This window comes from Diabrotica undecimpunctata, chromosome 8 (genome assembly GCF_040954645.1).
Source record: "Diabrotica undecimpunctata isolate CICGRU chromosome 8, icDiaUnde3, whole genome shotgun sequence".
Classification (NCBI taxonomy): Eukaryota; Metazoa; Arthropoda; class Insecta; order Coleoptera; family Chrysomelidae; genus Diabrotica; species Diabrotica undecimpunctata.
In genome coordinates, this window is record NC_092810.1 from 104,631,989 (window position 1) to 104,654,110 (window position 22,122).

The 22,122-nt window shown below is 32.8% G+C and overlaps 1 protein-coding gene across 5 annotated transcripts in view; it reads right to left on the minus strand.

Annotated features, from left to right (window-relative positions):
• The window catches only part of mim (missing-in-metastasis), a 182,555-nt gene that overhangs the window by 20,226 nt on the left and 140,207 nt on the right, over positions 1 to 22,122 (minus strand). For 4 of the 5 annotated variants that reach the window (XR_011951638.1, XM_072540682.1, XM_072540679.1 and 1 more), the window contains 4 exons: positions 21,646 to 21,754; positions 13,365 to 13,559; positions 12,231 to 12,524; positions 10,945 to 11,207 (listed from right to left, as the gene is read on the minus strand). Coding sequence is in view for 4 of the 5 variants with exons in the window: in XM_072540682.1 (XP_072396783.1) it covers positions 10,945 to 11,207; positions 12,231 to 12,524; positions 13,365 to 13,559; positions 21,646 to 21,754 (861 nt within the window). In the remaining variant the exon portion in view is untranslated. Of the gene's footprint in view, positions 1 to 10,330; positions 10,369 to 10,944; positions 11,208 to 12,230; positions 12,525 to 13,364; positions 13,560 to 21,645; positions 21,755 to 22,122 lie in introns of all 5 variants that reach the window. The other variant, XM_072540680.1, reaches the window with a different exon arrangement.

A 22,122-nucleotide genomic window follows, 5' to 3' on the forward strand; every position in this document is an offset into this window, starting at 1 on the left:
GATTATCGAACGTTGGCGATCTTATTTCTTTTAATACGTAATACTAATAGAGACCGGCTACACTTTTTCGTCCTTTATGGGCCCATAAACAAATTTAACATGTCTTGACCACTGTAATCTCATCCTTGTATGTCTTCCGGTCAATGGCAAGATGAGACTCGGTCGATAAGACTAAAAATCAAAAGACCTCTTCCTACGATAGACTGATCGCAGAGATATCGGTGTTCTGTGGCAACTTGAGTTGTATCACTTGAGGTAAAAAATCGGTCTTTAAGGAAATGAACCCTAAAAGGCCTGTTGCACAGACTGCCGTTTTTTAGACAGAACCACTATCTCGTCATGTTTTTGTTGCTTTGCTTTGTAGTTCAGTCTTTCCAAACTAGAAGTACCGTGAACGATATGCATTTCTACTAATCCTATTGCCAACTCTCCGAAACGGAATTCTAGCTTCCTGGTACTCTGTACCACTCTATTCAAATTCACTTATTTAATTAATATTGGAGAACTATTTTTGTATATGAATATTTATGTATCTGCTTCTGGGCTTCTGCACTGTCGCTCTGAAGAATCCTGAAAGACGTATAAGCAAATAAGTGGAAGCACTATACTGAAATCAAATCTTAACTGTTTTTCTGTATTTATGTATCTTTTTATGTCTAAAGAAACCATTACATATTCTTAACGAATACTGGTCACATAGGTCAATCAGTCCATTCTTATTCAAGCCATTTTTGGGTCTACTATTTTGTTAATCTCCTTTTTTCCAGTTCATGCATTAAGGTCTCCCATCAATATAATTTCATATTGCTTACGTTTTCTAGTGTTTCTTGTAGAATTTCTTCGAACTGACCATTTTCCTCTCCTTTACTGTAATTGGTGGAGGCATATATCCTGTTACGACTGTTTGGGAAAGTATTTAGTATTGATTTACATATTTAGCTTTCAATATTTTTATTAATGTATTAAAATATGATCCTATTTAATTACACACTCTAATTACTTATTTATTTTAAAAGGCTACAGTATATTCTTTTAAATTCTCATTTTCAAACTGGCTAACACATATTAATGTAGGTCAAGTTCTGAGAAGCCACTTGCTAACTTTCCACATGTTTTCGGGGCCTATTAATTTTAACACCGAACACTTGAAAGAAAACATTTTCAAAAGACCAACTTTCAGGTTTTGAGGACCAAATTATTGCATTTATGTAATTCTGTAACAAAATTAGGGATGACAACTTTAATTTATTGCTGGTGTACTCTACACTACTTCGAAACTATTGAGAGCGCCGGCAGAGTGGCTCAATAAGTCAATAATTTTAAATAAAAGATCCTGTATTTTATAAGTTTAATGAAAAAAGAAATCAATCAGTTGTCTTTCAAATAGTATTAGGGTTCCCTATACCTAAAGTTAATACTTTCTACGATAATTATGGTTTAATGTAAATTTATTGTTTTATTCTAGCAGGCTGTGTATGAATATGTCATAATTGTCATTAGTTTTGTAATCCCCATAACCCAATTTTCATAAATGTCGTGTAAGTAGTTTCCGATATATAGATAGTGTCGGCTCGTCGTGAAACACACTGTATATCATTAGTCGTTTCTTTCCGAAACTTTAGTGCCTTTTATACTTGATAAATTCCATAGAAATTGCATTTTTGCAAGTGTCATTTTGAATTCTCTAGAGCAGCGATTTCCAAACAATGGTTTGCGAACCCCCCTCACATTTTTTCAGCCAAATATGGCTGTTGCCTATAACATCGTGACCAAAAGTGAATCAACCTCTAATTTTGTGACATGACATAACCTTGTCAACAATCTTGGCGATTATACACCGTTTTTTCAACAAAACTATTTCATAATCTTTCTTTTGAGAACGATTGCCGCAGTGGAAATCAAAACGTCAAAATTTAAAGTAAAATGTAATTGTCATTACAACCACTTGTGGCTTATTCCCATATAAACCTAGTATTTAAAATTCAACTTAACGAAAACATTAACACATTAAACATTAACAGGTAAATTATATTACTGAATATCTTAAACAGCTTCACTTAACGTTCCAATAGTATTTTCCTAATAAACCTGGATTAAATAACTGGATACGCAATCATTTTCAAGGAGATGTAATTTATACACTTCTTTATCTTTATTGGAAAAGGAAAGCTCATTACTTATCCTCTGACAACTCTCTAACAGCTGTTTTTGCAGATCATTCTTCGGGAGTCCGCGAATACAATGTGCAACGAAACAAACATTCACAAAAACTAAAAATTAGCTGTATTGCAAGATATTAATAATTTTGTACATAAAAAGAATTAAGAACACAACAGTGATAAGAAGGGTGGAAACTTAAGGAGAAATTCTACAGAATTAAACAGGTTATGAAACAGATACTGTGAAAAATATGCATATCCTTGATGATACAAAGTTTTGGATCAAAGAAGACATTGAAAGATGCTATATATACGCTTCCATTAAGAAGGTCAAATTATAAAGATCCGAAAAAAATACGAGAGAGTTTGTATAAAATATCGTTGTATCAATGTTTGCGATAAAATATGAAAAAGTCGCATTTAAGCGTGATTACATGCTTTGCTTCTGTGCGGCAAAAAAATTTAAATGAAGCAAGTTTCTCAAGTTGAAAATATCTTAAAAATATTTTTATTAATTTAGAAAGGATTCATTGTGGAAGTGTATATGTTTATAGAAATGTTTGTACAAATTATTTACAGTTTACGTGATGGCAAAATGTAGACTTAAAAAAATTTCGTTTTAAAATATTGTTAAAAACAAATGTGTTCACGTTAATTCTAAAGAACTTTTTCTCATAAAGATGCGTGCATCTCCTTCCGTAATCACAAATGTACTATTAAAAAAATATAGTTCAATTGCCTTGACCTATTTTGAGTCCTGATAGACTGAAATATTGTTTCGTTATTTTACCTACTTATTAAAAAATAGTCTTGAAATATTGCTAAATATACCTTATTCAATAGTCACCTCAAAGTCAGCTGTCACAATTTTATCATTCGGGCCAATAGTTTACAAATTAGCGTATGCGGATGACCTGGTGGAGCACAATGAAAACTGATCAATCATGCTTAGAGCGAATCCAGCCCCCAACAAAGTGAAGACGTGGATGGGAAGCAAGGACCTTGTTCTGGCGACCGAGAAGAGTGAAGCTATGATCCGAAGTAAGGGTCCGAGGGCCAGAGACCACATAGTTTTTGCACTGAAGGGAGACTGCTCTTACCTGCCAAAAAAGTAAAGTACTTGGAAGAAATCCTAGATACGAGGCGAACCTTTGGTGAACACGTGAAGTACGTCGTTCGCAAGGCTGGCAAGAGGATGGTTATGCCCAATGTGGGAGGACCAGTGACTACCAAAAGGAGAATTTTAATGGAAGTGGTCCACTCTACTATACTCTATGCGACACCTGTATGGCAATAAGTGCTTAACATCAAGAAATAGAGGAGAATGCTAGAAAAACACTGCTAAGGATAGCACGTGCATACAAAACAACATCAACGTTGGTCATACAAGTGATCGCAGGGGTGTTATGTTACCCATCCACCTGATGGTGAAGAAAAGGGCGGAAACCTACAGGAAGGATGAGCAGGAGAAAATAGTAGCTAAGAATAGCAGCATTACGGAGTGGCAGGAAGAATGGACAAACGAGCATAGGGCGGCCTGGGGACGAGACGAGAAATGCGGCCACAGAGACACTAACTACTTTTTCACCCAGTCCCTAACAGGACAAGGCCCCTTCAGGGTCTACCTAGAAAGAATAGGGAAGGTAGCGTGTCTATATGAATTGTAGTGCGGCCGAGCACTGAGTATTCGAGTGCAGAATTTTCAATGACGACAAAAAATTACACAGGAAAGTAGGCAGGATCAGCGCAAATACAATAATGCAGGTAGCAATGAGGGGAAAGACTGAACACAAGGCAATACTAGAGGCAGTAACTCAAATCGTCAGATAGAAGAAAATACTAAAGAGGAATCTGCAGCAAAGGTAAGAGAGAAAGAGAGAGAGAGAGAAAGAGAGAGAGAGAGAAAGAGAGAGAGAGAGAGAAAGAGAGAGAGAGAGCAAGAGAGAGAAAAAGTTGAGAGGGTGAACTTTAGTTGGTATGCAGGGAGCTACGGGTGCATCTGTGAGCATGATTCCTCTGGGAGGATTGCGTGCTGATGGTCCCTTCCACCCTGAATCCAACACACGCCAGGGCATCATTATCGTGACACGGCCTGGTACGATCTTAGAAAAGATTTACCACGCTCTTCCCATTAAAAAAAAGTTTAAAATTAAAGTAGTTAAAGTGACGATACTTTTGCAATATTTAGATCAACGAAAAAATCTGAATTACATGGGTTAATAAAGCATTGCTTCTTGATGAGAAACATATTTCTCAAATAAAGCAAACTTATTAGTATTATTCGGAATCTGCTTTGTGGAAATGATGGTTAAGAGTAGTCTAAATTCAGTCAGTATTCTTCATCAATAACCTGTAGAAGGGGAGTCATTAATAGTGAGTATTACATAGTGTTAATGATGCAATAAAAAAAAGAATAAATTTAGAAAAACCTAAAACAAATGTAGAAAAAAGTGGTCTTCATAAGTACGGCGCAACCCAAGCTAGAAGAAACAATTCTTGGATGTGATAGTCATTAAATTTTGCCTCGAAAAATTAAACAATCAGTTCACGACTGAGGACGTATCATTTAGAACATTTTCCTCTTTACCCTTATATTAGCCCTATACTTGGCTAAACTCTTTTCTCATTTTGTTCTGATTTCTGTGGAACTTCGTTTTATTTTGATTTCTTATCCCTTCTATACTTTCTAACTGCTTTTCCTCAAATTGTCTCTTTTTTCCTTTATGTAATCTTTTTCTTCTCTTCTTAGGGTAGTCCTCCTTTGCTCTTCTTATGCATCCTGTTTGATTGTTTTAAGGTATGCTCTATTTTTTTATCTGTTATTTCTTGGTATTCCTTGTCAAACCATTCGTTTTTTTAACTGGTTTTGTTTTCCTCAATATTCCTGTTGCCTCCTCAATTATTATATTTCTACATTTTGGCCACAATTCCTCCATATTTCCCCCGCCTCCAGCCTCTCTAATCCCCTTATCAATTTGTCTTCTATACTATCTCGCAAAGGTTTCAAAGCGCAACATTAATTCTGTTTTGTTTCACGTTTATCCTTCTTTAGGTTTGATATTCTTCCTGTGACTTTTGCCATTACAAGAAAGAGGTTACTATCTATCTGTGGACCTCGGTTGCTTCTGACGCCCATGAGATAAGAAGAATGCCTGGCATCTATCACTATCTGGTTAACGGTTTCGTTTTCAGGGGATTTCTATGTTCCTTTGTGTATTATTTTATGGGGAAATTTTGTTCCTCCTACTATCATGCTTTTGGTGATTGCAAAGTTTATTAATCTCAACCTGTTATCGTTTAACTCTTCATGTAAGCTCTCACGTCCTATAGTTGGCTAAAAAATTTCTCTTTGCCAAGTTTTGCATTGTTTATCCATGGTGTCGTAGAATTCATCTTTTTTCAACGACTTTATGTATATATAATTCAGATATATTTACTTCTTGACATCAAAAACATTCTTTTTGACATTTGATCGTAATATTTTTAGTTGTTTTTATTTTTACTTGACTACAACCTTATGTGAGAGGATCAGTGATAATAGTTTTACTGGTAAAAGTGGGGGTCCATACATGATGAACACCATACCCAAAATAACTTACTAAAATTAACCATTTAAATGATAAAATGAATGTGATATAATGACATCCAATATGATTTTTAACAGGCAATATTTGCTAGTTATTGTGGGGTGCAATGTGCAACTGACCTATATGGCAGATGACCCAAAGGGATCGCGAGACTTCTAGTGACTCACTCCTTGTTAGACTAGAGAGAAATTACCAAGAAAGCTCTAGAACACCTTTCTAAATTAAAATTTTGAAAAGTAGGTTATAAATCTATTTTTATTCAGAATTTTTTGAAAACTATTTCCGGATTGGCAATCAAAACGTGAAAAGAAAATAATAAATGTAATTTTTATTACAGTTAATTATAGTTTATTCCCATATAAAATATTCAATAACCAGTTATTGTTGTTTCCATAACACTAATATAGTGTGGAAACCACTTATGGAATAAAATTGTTTGTGTCCTTATTATAGAAAATAATAAAAAACTCTGGGACACGTTAACTTTTAAATTTAAATGTGCGCTTTTTAAACATACATTTAAATGTATAGGGTGATCCACGCAAGTCTGGCATAGTCCATAATCCTTATTTTTAATGAAACACCCTGTATATTTTTATATTTTTAAAAGATTCTTAACAACCTGATTTCAACGAACTATATCATGTAGGGTCTATAATGAATAATACAAGCTGAAATTTTGAAATTAATAATTTATCACGTGTTATGGTATTATTTTAAATTAGCTAAATACAGACAATACACTTATACTCTAAGTGTCAGTATATTGGGGAAAATTTCTGTTTAGTAACCTTGTTAACATTTTTGTCATGAATAGGTAAAAACTGTCTAAATAGTCTGCTAATTAAACTAAATCGGTAAATAATGCGGATTGTTATCAATCAGTTGTTGGTGTGTTGACATTTTACATTAAAATAATAAATTCCTAATTAAAGCTAATTTCTTGCAGAAATAAAAATGAAATATTTAACTGAGACCCACCGAATTGAGATTTTAATGATCGGTTACGGGGAGAATTGTAGAAGTCAAGTTGAAGTAGCAAACTTATTTAATCAGAGGTATCCTCAGTTGCCTAATATTGCACAAGGTACTGTGTCTAAAATTTATGCACAATTCAGAGAACTTGGACATGTCAAACCATTCAAAAGAAAACCTAATTTCATTGAAGATGAGGTGAAAGTGGATATTTTGTTAAGTGTCGCAGAGAATCCAACGTCAAGTTCACGTCAAATTGCATGTCAAAATAATGTCACACAACTGTCCTAAGGTGTCTCCATGAAGAAAAAAGAAAAGAAAAACTTCATCCATATAAATTGACTTTTGTGCAGGAGCTAACAGAAGACGATCCAGATCGTAGAATGGATTTCTGCGAAAGAATGATGGATAAAATTAACACAAATGAAATAGCATAATTCTTTTCTGATGAATCAACATTTACATTGAGTGGAGTGGTAAACCGACAAAACTGTAGATATTGGTCAGCGGAGAATCCTCATTGGATACGTGAGACACACACTCAGTATCCTCAAAAGTTGAATGTTTGGGCAGGTATTATAGTAGATCATATTATTGGACCTATATTTGTAGATGGTAATTTGACAGCGGAAAAATATTTAAGCATGCTAAGAGACGATGTTCTTCCTCAGTTGGGTAACTTATATCCCAATCCAATAGATCCGACCCTACCGCATGAAACTGTCTGGTTCCAGCAGGACGGTGCAACACCCCATTATGCTTTAATGGTGAGAAATTACTTCAATGAAATCTTCCTCAATAAATTGATTGGACGAAGGGGTACTATTAAGTGGCCAGCTAGGTCGCCAGATCTTACGCCTTTGGATTTTTTTCTGTGGGGTTATCTCAAGAACAAAGTATATGCAACACAAATACAACCAACTAGCATTGAAGACCTCAAAGAAAGGATAACTACAGAAATACGGAATATGTCACCTCAAACTTAAAACAAAATTCGGGACGAGTTTTATAGAAGACTGTGTTATTGCCAACAACAAGGTGGAGAACATTTTGAGCATTTATTTTAATGTAATCCAATCATTTACTTCGGGTATTCTATGGATTAATTGTCTTAAAAAAAATTATACATAATTTTATAATTTCACCTTGTATTATTCATAATAGACCCTGCATGATATAGTTCGTTGAGATCAGGTTGTTAAGGAGCTTTTAAAAACATAAAAATATACAGGGTGTTTCATTTAAAATACAGATTATGGACTATGCGAGACTTGCGTGGATCACCCTGTACATTCAAATTTATGTTTAAAAAGCGCACATATAAATTTAAAAGTTAAGGTATCTCAACGTTTTTTATTATTTTCTAAAATAAGGACACAAACAATTTTATTCCATAAGTGGTTTCCAGACTGTATAAAATTCTTAACCTTGAAAGGAATTTGGATCCCCCTTAGAACTATATTCAAAGCACAATGCTAGTAAAAAGCAAATTAATTATATTAGTCCAAAACGGTTCGTTAACGAAATGGATATGCGTGATATAAATATTGCATCTGAGTGACGTGTAAGTAGGTACCGTATCAGGTCCTATTTCGTTCTGAATCAGTGATATCTATTGTTTGAATCCGACAAGGAAAAGTATATTAGGCAATAGGTAACGAGTCCAGTGAATCGATAAATTGTCGGAATGGTCTCCCAAACGTCTGTTCGTTAACTTAGTGGACACAACGATGAGAAGAAAATTGTACATTAGAGAATACAACCTATAAATCCATAAACTAGTTATTTCTCTTCCGAAAGGGAAGCGAAAACATCAAATTTAAAGAGATACTGAATCAACACAGATTATCATTTTTTTTGACTCTCAAACTTGCTTTAATGATACGACGAGTTGTTAAAATATCAACCGGCAACTTTTCTAGACAATATTTAGAAATATTCAGATTTTCGATATCGATTTTCCCTAGTAGACGATTACTTTAACTAGTTGTTTTAAAGAACAATAGGTGAAGGAAGATTTTTACGTTGTTGAATCGGAATCCATTAATTCCGTTTACCAGTAATAAAGTTACAGGTAGCGGGAAACACGATTCACAAATAAAACTACAAGAAATGACACAAATCTGACTAGATAAAAGGGTTGAAAATGAAAATACAAAGCGAAAACAGGCAAATAGAATCTAAAAAAAAATAACATCACAGTACAATAAAAGGCCTGACCAAAGGGCATAGAAGAACAACATAATTTTGATGGGAACAAAAGTTGATCGTCTTTTGACTCAAAAAGAATATATATTAATTTTAATTTAGCTGTAATATACATATACAGAAATTTGAGCATCTTTTAAAACATTCAAAAACGATCGGAAAGAAGTGAAAGAGAAAGTAACTTACTCTAAAGGTCTTTAGAGAAAATTTTTATCTACATCTGGTACGTTCCTCAAATAAGAATACGGTAAAATATAGTCAAATTTCTATTCTTAAAGTTCATAGTGCAAGAGAAAAAAACACGAAGAACAAATGGAAAAGTTCACTACGAAAAATTGGAAAACGTATTGGAAAGAAACAAAAGATAAATAAGAAAATTCTTAATTCCCTTTAGCAGTTCGATGGGAGTATCAAGCGAAATAAAAAAATAAAACAATCAAAGACAATACAAAATATCAAGTTTTACATATGAACAACAAAAGAGGAATCAATACGACGGTAGAGCCTAATGCGGATCCAGACCTCAACAAATATCTGCTTACAAGCAGCTCAAACCTCAGTAATTGTCCGCCATTTTCTGACTCCCAGCTTCTTCTACCGGGGATCCAAAAAACGGCAAATAATCCCTTTTGTTCAAATGCCAAACTCATAATTCAAGCGGTACTTCCTGTTGATTAAGATATATGATTATATCTTAATGCGTCCAATTATCAGCGTTATATGTGTAAAAACTGGAATTAAGGAAATGTAACTCCACTTACCGGAAAGCCGAAGACCGAGAGAAGAATCTCCAATAGCAGACCAAATGAAGACTGGTGGGAAAATCCCTACATGAAGTCGTCCATCTTGCACAGAATAGCAGCCTATGAAGACAGCAAGCTAATAATATTTAGAGTGGTACTACGTCCTGATAAGGGGCTCCAGGAATAAGGAGGATTTCCACTTAGGGGTAAGAAACCTTAACAAAAACGTCCTCTAGCTAGAAAATTGGATGTGAAACTACAATACGATCCCATAGAAAACACGCATTACGAACGACCTACAACTGTCTGGAACGAAGGATTTGTATGTCGAAACACTCCTGAGATTAAAAAGTGACAAATAAACAAATGCAAGAAGGGCGACAGGACTCTCAGAAATATAGGGAAGATACAACAGGCAAATTTTCAAATTCAGACAAGTAAAAAAGGAAAAAAATTAAAGAAGATATGTACGTATGTATTTACACATCACTGATAAATATAAAAATTATTTACTTTTATAACAAACAATCCGTTTCGTTAATAGAACAACAAATAAAAATATCAAAATAATATTAGTTGTTTGTGGCCGCAAGCGTATTAAATGAGATTAAAAACAGTTATTGAAAATGTCATGATAGCCTAAATAGGCTATTCTCACCTTTCGTTTACTTAAAATTGTTCGTTCTGGTCGAATTGCTGAAAATTAAGTCACAATGTAAACAAACTATGGAATTTACAGGTAAATTTATTAAAATGTAAAAAAATTTCACACACATACACACACTTCTCTAATATGTGTAGCATAAATATTATGTAAAAAAAAAATGAAAATGCTTTACTTAGCCAAACCCCATCCACTTTTTGGTACAATTTAAAAATAATAAAAATATAATTTCTGTGAGGTAATTATAATTTTACAGTTATTTAGAAGAAGCGTGAGCGTGAGATGAAGAGTGAGCGTAAGTGGTTATTGAGACAATGATGGGGGAGGATAGAGAGATGAGAGAGTGAGAATATAGAGTAAAGGAACAATAAATAAAAAAGGAGTAATAAAAGGGCAAAGAGGAGCTAAAATGAGTAGCTAAACTACAGTCCGAAGACAAAATCAGAAAATAGTAAAAAGTAAGTAATAATTAGACCTGCACGTAGGTTTTATGTATCTATGTCTATAAGTATTTAACATAAATGCACTGAAAGAAAATCAAACATAGCATAGTCTAACGTCAGTTGGAGAAATTAGATCTGATAAAAATTAATCAAATTTAATCTTACCTGTGCTCTACTATTTATAATTTGTCGAATTTTAGTGGCCTTCAACTGTGTCGGCTGAGTATTAACACCGTGTTGCTGCGACAACTTGACATTCAAGGAATCCAGAAAGCTTTGTCCAGGACCTGATTTATGATGATATTTATTTACTGGAGAATTCGTAGGAGTTCGGTCTTCTGAAAGTCTCCTCGATGATTTAGGACTTAATTGGGGCGTCAGTTTTGCACTAAGTGATGCTATAAAGTTGGAACTAACTCCACCTGGCCCTGGAAATTATCATTAAATAGTTACATTATAAATTTTAAGATACATTGATAATAGCACCAATAACCTCAAAGATGAACTTTCTCACATTTAAGGAATCTTTATATCCTTATATAAATCCTCCTATGCACCCACCCACCTTCAACTTGGTTGCTATACAAAAGTGATGAAAAATCTATTTCTATTCTAGAAAAATTCATGAAGAATTGGAAATCCGGCAATTTACAGCAATATCTACAAACCGAAGGAACACCAGAATAATGTCCAAATATTTGAATGATCAGCTACGTAAGCCGTTACCGAGTGGTTTCGGAGGATTTACTTTTCATCTCATAGTACATTGTGTGATAATCCATTCTTTATCTTCTCGTATGATAATAATGAACCAGGAACAAATTAAACAAGAAAGAGAAAGAAATAACGCAACATCAGTCATCCGGAAACTACAGCAGCAGTCATCCGGAGGCTATGGGACTGGATCTAGTTATACACCATACTTTCGAAGATGAACAGAAAATATTGAGAATTAGTCACAAAAACCCGTACTAAAGCTCAGCAAAGACCAAAAAAAGGTCCAGCGAACAAACTTGAGCTCACCCTCCAACGGTTTAAGTACCTGTTAAGCAATGTCTCCATGAAAAGTCAAAAGTGGCTCGACCTGAGACGCTAAAGCCTATCGGAAGACTATCAAATTGCAGTGTAAAAAGGTCTACCAGGCCAAACAGTCACTTTATCTAAAGTCTACCGTGACCAACAGCTTATCTTTCTCCTGAAGAAACTAAGTTAATTGTACCAAGACATTCATAATCCTCACTCAAGTCTAACTATTCAATTTCGGTCTTCCTAACGCCATTTTTATACTTAATATAACTATAGATATACAACTATACTTAATATCTAGACTTAATACAAAATTATGAGCTTATTTAATTGTTACCATCACAAACTATTGTTGACACTCTCCTCCTTAACCACGAAAAAAGTATAATACCGGTATAAATCTTCAACAAAAAATTAAAACTTACCTTCTGACTTTCTGTCAGCACTCTGAGATCTCAAATTATTCATTCTTCTCATGGCATTAGGGCTACCACCCATAATCTGCATTGGTTGAGCATAAACCACACCGCCAGATTGGGAAACATAGGACAATTTGGACTGACTTTGGAAGGTGCTGAGTACTGGGCCTGAGTTGAATTGAGTCTGAGTAGTTTGGTATAAATTTTGGGAAGATGTCGACATACGTCTAATTGAGCCTGGACTAGCGGGTGTGTGATTAAGTTCTGTCAAGGCTTTGACAGTTTCTGCCACATTTATTCCTAAAATAAAAAGAGACAAGTCAAAAACCTGTTGTAATCTAATGATAAGGCAAATAATAAAAGACTACAGTGTTTTAAGAACAAGTGGCTTTTAATAAAACTTAATTTTGTTTTTTGTTTGCTTCTCTAGTAATTGATTATTTTTTTAATAATTGACTTTTGCATTAAATGTTTACCGATCAAAACTTTAATTAAGTAGGTACACAGAGGGTCGGTCATACGACGATTATTGCGGATCTTTTGCAACCTGCTGCACAAATCTTTTGAAATGACGCTCGCCAACTCCTTTCTTCCCTCTATCTATTTCCAAGTATAACACTCGTCGATTTAAAATATGTACTTCATTAAAAATAAAAATCGATACAGGTAATCGTACACTTAGTGATGATTTGTAAGTTAATTAAATTGTTTTAAATTTAATTTAGTTTTTAATTTATTTTATTTTATTTCGATCCGGATCGGATTCGCTTCGATTCTATTCGATTCGATTTAATTTAGGGTCCATTTAGTTTTTCGGGCATGCGTATTTACGAGGTCCAGGAGGTTTTGAAACATCTTTACGTGTCACAATTCTTAGAAGGATAAATCTAGAATATTCAATCGTCCGGCGTTCTCAATAGCGCCTGTCTTCGATGGAATGGGAAGGATAGAGATATACTACTCGAAGTTATTCCAGTACATAACAACTTATACATACAACTTGTATATATAAGCTGCTCTAATATTAGGTCAGTTTAGTTGATAAGATATCATCGTGCTGTAAACTTATAAATAAATATATTTACATAAATTAGAACCGCTCGTTTTATTTAATCTCGCTACAATAATTAACATAATTACCTGGGTTTGGATGTAGCTTAGACTGTGCAGCATGTGTTGATGGCTCTAACAAAAATGCCGGTGGAGGCGGCAGATTTTCTAGACTACCTATGGCAGCTGTGTTTGTTATGGAAGAAGTACGTCTAATGGGCGGTGGTGGTTTCTGGTTTTGCACAGATCCTCTTCTTAAAAGAGTGCTACGCAGGGTTACGCCACCTAAAAAGTGTTATATAGAGATTGTAATAAATTTTGAATGTGTTGCTTGTGTGAGTCCATTTCAAAAGGTAAAAGAAATAATAAATTAGACTTACTCACAATCAATTTAATTTAACTATCAGACGACCGGTTTCGCTTTCTACAATATGCAAAGCATCTTCAGGTAAGAGATGTAGTTACTCCAAGTAAGAGATGTAGTTCTTTTAAAATCCTCCCTCTTTTTAAATTTAATGTCTGTTTCGTCCCCCCGTTTTTTAAGTGTTTTCTGTGTGTTTTCTGTGTGTCTTAAAGTGTCTCAATTTTAATTTTTAACTTTATATATTGGACTTTACAACAATTTGCCACATATTGTAACATAACTTTATCAAAGAAATTTGATAATTACAAGCTGATATAATTGCACACCCACACATATTGTACATCTATTCTTATTCATTGTCTCACAACTGTCACCTTCCAAAACAAAAATAAAAATCTCAATAAATAACACACATTTCATAAATATATCTCCAGAATAAATATAAATAACTTTAAAGAACTTAATGGTATAGAACATTACTTTCATCAAACAAACAATTACATTTACCTATCTCTACTTCATTGGATAAAATCTGTCTCCTCAAGAACTTCCCCGTTTACTGTTAAACAATTACAATAGCTGACTTGAGTTCTCCAATCAACAATACAAGATAGTTTGAACCATGTTCTTTCAACCATCAATTAATAGAGTACCGGCATGTAAGTAATGTTTTATTTATTTGTTTATTTATTAATTCATTACAGTTTAATAGACTATTTTACCAATTTGTGGGTCTTACCTTGTCTGCTTAAACATTTTATTCATTTTTAAAAACCACAGACATGTAATATTGGCATAATTACTGTAATTTATATAATTTATATCACCTATCTTTGTTTTACCTTTATTAGACAACACTCTAATATGGGTTTATTATTTTCAGCATTTATTTAACTTTGTATCGTGACCTGAAGATGCTTTGCATATTGTAGAAAGCGAAACCGGTCGTCTGATAGTTAAATTAAATTGATTGTGAGTAAGTCTAATTTATTATTTCTTTTACCTTTTGTAATAAATTTCTTTAACAGTATTATATTGTAAAAGATTGTATTGTACATCAAAATGGTTTAGAAAATACGTTTGATGTTGGTTTGGTTTGGTTGGAAAGATTCGTGTTCTAATTTAATGTAAAATGAATTAAAAGTTTTGCAAATATTGCTTACATAGCAAGAGCTAGCGCGTCTTGTATGAATCTAGACACATTAATTCAAGATATAAAACAATAATGATTGTATATTTGCATAATTTTCTTTCATTCTTTAAATAAATAAATCTATTATTTATGAAAGTTTATTAAAATATTAAGTATAACAATAACATACTGATAACTTTGTTTTCAAAACTTCCACAAAATTTATTTTAATATTTTATCACTACAGCTGTTTCGGCAGAGTGCCTTTCTCAAGTGCCGATTTAATCACTAGTGAGGTACTAAAAAACCTACCTACCATAAACTATTGTGAAACTTATTAAGCTGCTTTTTCCCAGATTATGAAAAATAGCGGAATTCATAACGACTGCTAAACCAGGAAAATCTCCGAATGAAGTTCTTCATACAGACCGATATTACTACTTCCTGTAATGAAGGTATTTAAGACTCTCCTACTCAAAAGAATGAAAACAATTATTAAAACACAAAACTTGATTCCGACACATTAATTTGGCTTCAGAAATAAGCACGCGACAACTGATAAAGTGCATATAATCATAACCTTCGATAGAGTATGGCATGAAGGTTTGATATATAAGCTAAAAACATTCATGCCCGAGCAATATTTGCAAATTTTACAGTCTTAAAATTAAAAAGACACTTTAGAATTAAACAAGAAAACACCTGTTCGGACATAAGAGAAATTAGAGCAGGGCGTTCCGCAAGGTAGACGACACTATCGAAGAGGCAATAAGCAAATTACAAACAGAAGTTAACAAGAATACATTCCTGGACGAAAAAATGGAAAATTAGGCTGAACGAAAATAAATCTGTCCACGTTAACTTTACCAATAAAAAGATACAAAATATACCAGTTACAATGAATAATAATCAAGTACCATATGCAAATACAGCAAAATACCCAAGTATAACATATGCACAACAAAAAAAAGGGAAGAACATGGCATACGATACAAAAAAATGTATTAGATACTTGGAAGAGTCCTCTCTGTCTATATATAACAAGCTTTTTTTATAAACAAATACTACGACCTATTTGGATTTATGGTAGCCAACTCTGAGGGTATGCCAAGAAAAGTAATATAGAAGTAATCCAGAAATTTCAGAATAAAGTACTGAGAAACATTTTGAATGCTCCTTGATGCACGAGGAATAGCGACCTCCACAAGGGCCTGGGTATGAAAACTGTGACTACCATTTATCAAGAAGACGGCTGAAAATCTAAAAAACGACTCCATCTTGAAGTGATCCAGCCTCCTTGACAACACAGGGCTAACTAGAAGACTGAAGAGGACAAAGCTCTTCGAATTAGTTTAAGTGACAGGAAAAAGCAGAGCACGGTGCTTGTGAGCGTGCTGCAATCATTAATATTAGTGCGCTATTTATCAGATTAGATTAAGAGAACACCATAGGGTAAACTAGTGATTTCAAGCAACTCTAGTAATTTAGAATAGATTAAAGTTGCTTATTGGTCCTTTATGACCGAATTGTAATCGTAAATAAATGAAAAAAATTTGTTAAGAATTTGAAGGACCTCCTCATTGCATACATGATCCGTCAAAGGCTTCTAAGCATCTTAAAGCGTTTTCTTTGATCGTCCAGTTTTCACAGCCCTATATATTAACACAGAATCATATACTTCAAATAATGAAATATAAAATAATATTATAATAAATTGTACTATAAAATAATGTCTAGACGTGTAAGATCTGTTGCCTATAATATATTATAAGCAAGGTGGCGAAAATAAAATTAGTAGTTTTCAAATAGGGGTCATGTCTGGCAAATTGTGCTAAAGTTAAGGGGAAATATCCTCTTTTTGTGAAGAAACTAATTTAGATCGTTCTTTCTTGAATCTCGTTATTAGTCGGTGACCTCCGTGTGTCAAGTTGTCAAGTGTTCGGGAAGACGACGGAAAGAAAGTGATTCTAGGTTTGACCGTGGTGCCGAAAAGTTCGGGTAAGTTTAAAAACGGCATTTTGTTTTTTACGTACGAACCATGTGGATATTCTAGGGAATTTGCTGCCTTCGTGCATGGGTTTTCTTGGGAATACCCACAATTTCACAAAAAAGCGAATCTACAGTGCACGTGTCTACCGGAGTCGCATTTAGATCAAGAAATTAGCCTTAATCTCGAGTCCAAATAGCCGACTACGTTTCGGTCCAATTTAGGATATTTCAAACCCCTAATCTAGCTAAGAAGGGTGAGTGTTAGAACATTTCGTTTTTAATTAATTAAAAAGTTGTAGTTATTTTTTTTATCCCATCTTTAAAAAGTTATTCATATTTTCATACGTTGTCATACATTTAAGTTAAAAGACAAGTCTTTTTGTGTATTGCTCCATTATCGCCAAAAGGTAGATAAACAAAGTGTTAAAATCAATATATTTATTTTCAAATAATTATTTTAGACACGTATGGTAATTAGTGTTTTCTTGCTTCAGGATTCTTCTTCTCTTTATGTCTGGCTGTAATTTTCAACTTTTCAACATTGTCATACAAATCTATGTACATCGGCAATCGTATATTTGGAATTTCTCCGAAGTCGCAGTGGATTTTGCGAATGGTATTTTTGGATTGAAGACACACTAAACTTAAACTAGGATCCCACGCGGTGAAGTATATGAATGTGATTGAAAATTCGAGGTATGGATCGATAATTAATTTTCGACGAAAGATTTAAGCGCCGTCTAATTTGTTTACGGGATACAATAGTTTTTTTTGTAAAGATTATTTGCGTATTGTTTTTATTTTAATATTTACAAATACTTTACAGTTTTTAAAGATTATTTGCGGTTTATTTATTAATTAAATATTTACACATACCTATTATCATTTTGTAAACTGCGTCTAAGGGGAGGGTTAAATATTTGAGATAGATTTATTTTTTTTTTATATTATTTTGTGCGCGCGCACTTGGGCTCTCGTGGTGTCCTATTTGGGTTAATTTTTTTTTGTTATTGCACCATACACCCCTTAGCGTCCGGTACTTTTGATACGTCTTACCCTTTTTTGTGCAATTAACTAGAAATAACTTATGAATTTTTGTTAGGCAAGTAGAAGCCGCATTTTTATATTCTTTTTATTAAGCCTATGGTAAAGTTAAATAATATTGTAATATGTATTTGTTTTCAAATATCTTGGGAATCTATTTATTAAAATTGACTAAATCCTGATCTCGTACAATTTCATTTATTTTTCTATGTATTCAGGTTGTATACTATACTTAATATTTTAGTAGTAAACCTATTGTTAAGTTGGTGGTTTATTGAATAGTAACGTAGGCAAGGCTGTGAGCCATTCACAGAGTATCACCGTATAGTATTTTTCTTTCCGGGTGTACGTCTGATTTATATGTGGTACATTTTGTAACTTTTTTATATAGATTCGGTTTTGTACGCTATATCGTCTGTATTTATTTGTATTTGTAGGTACTGTGACTAACCAAACGGCTATATAATTTAAATAGGATATAAAAAATTTAGGGAAAGCTTAATAATGTTGTAATAATCACCATATGATATTATCATCTGAATGATTTCGCTTTTTTTTCAACAGCATTCGTGCTAAATTGTTGTCATTTTTATCAAAGATTTGTTATTAATTGATCAAGTCTAAAGCAATTTGCTGTAGACTTGACCAAATACTTAAAAATTCATTTATTACATTTAAAATGTTTTATCTGCAAAAATCAAGGGCTCTTTTAGATACTACGTGAAAAATTTATTAGAAAGTAGTAAAAAACTGTATTCTTAGTTCTTCGCCGTACTTTCTATCTTTATTTTATTTTATTTTATTTATATACAATAAAGGTTGTTTTAATATCAGATTTAAACCATGGAGCTCTCACTCTCCCGAATAGAAAACTTCTTTCACCGTAGATATCTCGGGTATCAAAAGGATTGAGCTCTACAATAAAAATGCGAGAGTGTCAACTTCATACTAAAGTTTCTGAAATCAAGTGCATGAAAGTCTACAGCAGATAAATGTAAATAAAAATATTAAAGTAGCACTCGTCAAAGAAGCACATCTTTCTACCTTATAAATTTGGATGTGGATACAAAGTGTGAAGCCATAATTTCAGTGATACAATCAAATTATTAGTAGAAAATTTACTTAGTAAGAGTAAGTAGTAAGATCGTAGTATCCTAATAATACAATTTCTCTCTGGTGGTATATGATCACACCATTAGTTGTAATTGTGGTCTAAATGTATACTGGAGGTTTTAATATTAACATTTTATGATTGTAATTTTTTATTGATATTCTGCATAATTTTAGTTTAACATCGAAAGTTGTCACTGAAATTATAGTTAGCCAATAATGAAATACTAAATAATTTTATAAAAAAATTAGTACCACTACAGTATCTTAACGGTTTTTTGATTTGTTTTAAGCAGTTCAAATATTAATTTACAATTGTATCAGCACTTCAAGTATGTATAAATATTTATCAACAAGAGGGCATATATTAGTTAAATATAAAGAAATTACTTAAATAGAGCTAGGCAAATCATAATTTTTAAAGTATATAAACTGGTAATTTTTGAATGTACCAAATACAAAAATCATGAAGTTTGGTGTTATCAAATATTTTTTCATCATCTTTATGTGTAGATGTTTTATAATTAGGTTATATACCACATAAAGATCATTTTATTTTTATTCCTAATATATTTATTTGAAACTTTATAACCTAAGGATGATATCCGAAAAAAAAAAGAAGACCTAACCAAACTTTACATTGAAAACAAAATTAATAACTTTAAATTAATAACTTCTCTCCACAAAATTTTATGAAATTAAACCGAATACAATGCCAAGCTTTGAGAACAATACATGGGGTGATGAAATCTACTCCCACTAATGTCATTCTAACAGAAAGTGCAACTATTGATCTACACCATAGATTTAAATGGATTGCCACGAAATACATAGCAAAGATTAGCACAACTCCAAATCACTCATTATTAAATATGCTTCTAGACTTAAAAAAATATCATGGTTATCAACAAGGATATTGGAAGGGAAAAAATCCAACATATTTGATTGACGCTCTAACAGCAGTTAAAAAGTTTTAACTGCTGAATAAAAAGAATATGATATCTACACTTATAATGTACCAATTATAAAAACATTATTAAAAAAAATAGTTCCCATAACCTTTGGGAATATTATAATTTTGTAAATTCGTATTACTATAATTACATACAAATATTTACAGATGCTTTAAAAAAACAGAAAAATCAAAACCTTGAGGAAGCCAAAAGGGCATAGGAATACACCTACCTAGTATACATTATTCCTTTTCTGAAAAAATTCCTTCACTTATTAATACCTGTACAGCTGAAATAATAGCTATTCAAAAGGGTCTAATGATTTGCGAGGAAACAAATTTTGATAAAGCTATAATATTTACGGACTCAAAGAGCGCTATAGACAACATTAATAACAATATGATAACTGCCACAAAGGATTACGAGTCTTGCAAGTTAAAAAGAAACTATACTATTTAAATATGTAATTTAAATAAATATGGGAAAGATATTAGATTATGTTGGATTCCTGGACATAATGATATTAAGGGAAATGAAATAGCTGACAAACTGGCAAAGATTGGGCCTGAATTAAATATTCCTGCTAAAATTCGATTAAGTAACTTGGATATCATGCCATTATTAAAAAATAAAATATGTTCTATGCATCAAAATAATTGGTTAAATTCTTTTAAATATAAAGGCAAGTGGTATAACAACATACAATTTTTTTTTCCTAATAAACCATGGTTTGACACAATCCCATACATAGATAGGCAGCATATTACTACCATTATTAGAATGAAGACTGGTCATTGCCTGACAGGAGTACATTTATATAAAATCAACATTCGCGATAACCCATACTGTGAATGTGGGCAAATTGTAACACTAGAACACATATTTTGGGAATGCCCAATTAACAACATAAAAGATTATGATGTTTATCAGGAGCTGATCAAAATTAATATTAAAACCCCAATTAACATACCAATGCTTCTATGCGACATTAACCCTAAAATTATCAAAATTCTTCTCAGATTCCTACAGATCAACCATATAAAATTATAACCTTAATAATAACCTATCCAATATTAACATTTAAACCAATTATAAGAAAATAGAAAACATAAATTAAATGTAGATATGTAGATTAAATGTCTATATTCACTGTTAATTGATAATGATAATAGGGCATGAGATATATTCTCAGACTCACGACAGTGGCCCAAAAATTAACAAAACAAATGTACTGGCTGATTATTCAGTAGAATAAAAGCCAAAAAGAAGAAGAAGAATGGAAACAAAAAATGTCACGTAATTCTCATGGTGATTATATTACTACCTACACGTAGAAATGAGCTTAAATTAAATTTTTTTGTTCGATTGCTCTATATAATGTGGTTAACCGCACGATATACGGTAAAATCCAGACCTGGAACAAAAATGTGTCTTTTCACTGCTTAAAACTTTGAACAGGCAGAAAAAAATAGAGTACTTTTACGTCAAACTATAATAATTCGCATGATTCGTTTGTTTAGAGTCTGTGCGCATTCAGATTTGTCGTTCGTGTTTTCTGCATTTCAGCGCTCCGTACGAATGTGATAAATACCGATTTTCATAAAAAAAAATTGAAGAAAAGAACATGTGATATTTCAAATATATTTTTCTTAGCTTTACATTTTGTGTGACCTTACATTTTGCCGCATCATCGAAAATTTCACAGACTAATAAATTTTTCGTGACGCTTTTTTGTTAACGCAAAGAACCACTTAATTTATAAAACATAATACAAATTACCTTCTAAATGGTGAATCTCTTCAAAATTAAATGCAGTCTGACTGCCATATCCACTGGAAGATTCTAGAGAACTCTCACTGGTACTACTTTCCTTTTCACCTTCATTAGTCTGAAATATAAAATGACTGTATATATATTGGGAAAATATAGCAATAAATTTAATAAAAACGAATGCTAGAGTTAAAAAAAATGCTTGCGAAATGTAGAATACAAAACAGGCCAGAAGGTGATGGACACAAAGAGTTGTTCGCATTGATTGCTTGAAAAAGGACAACTAGAAAAAAGGATCACAGGAGTAACTGCTTCCGTCAAGTCGACGCACCATCTCCCAAAGCAGTCCTTGCGGAAGCAAAATTACACCAATCGAAATAGAAATTGATCGACTCCCACCGCATTCGGCAGATTTAGCCCCACGTAATAATTTCCTCTTCCCAAATCTAAAAACTAGTTAGTAGAATGCAGTATTGCAACGAACGA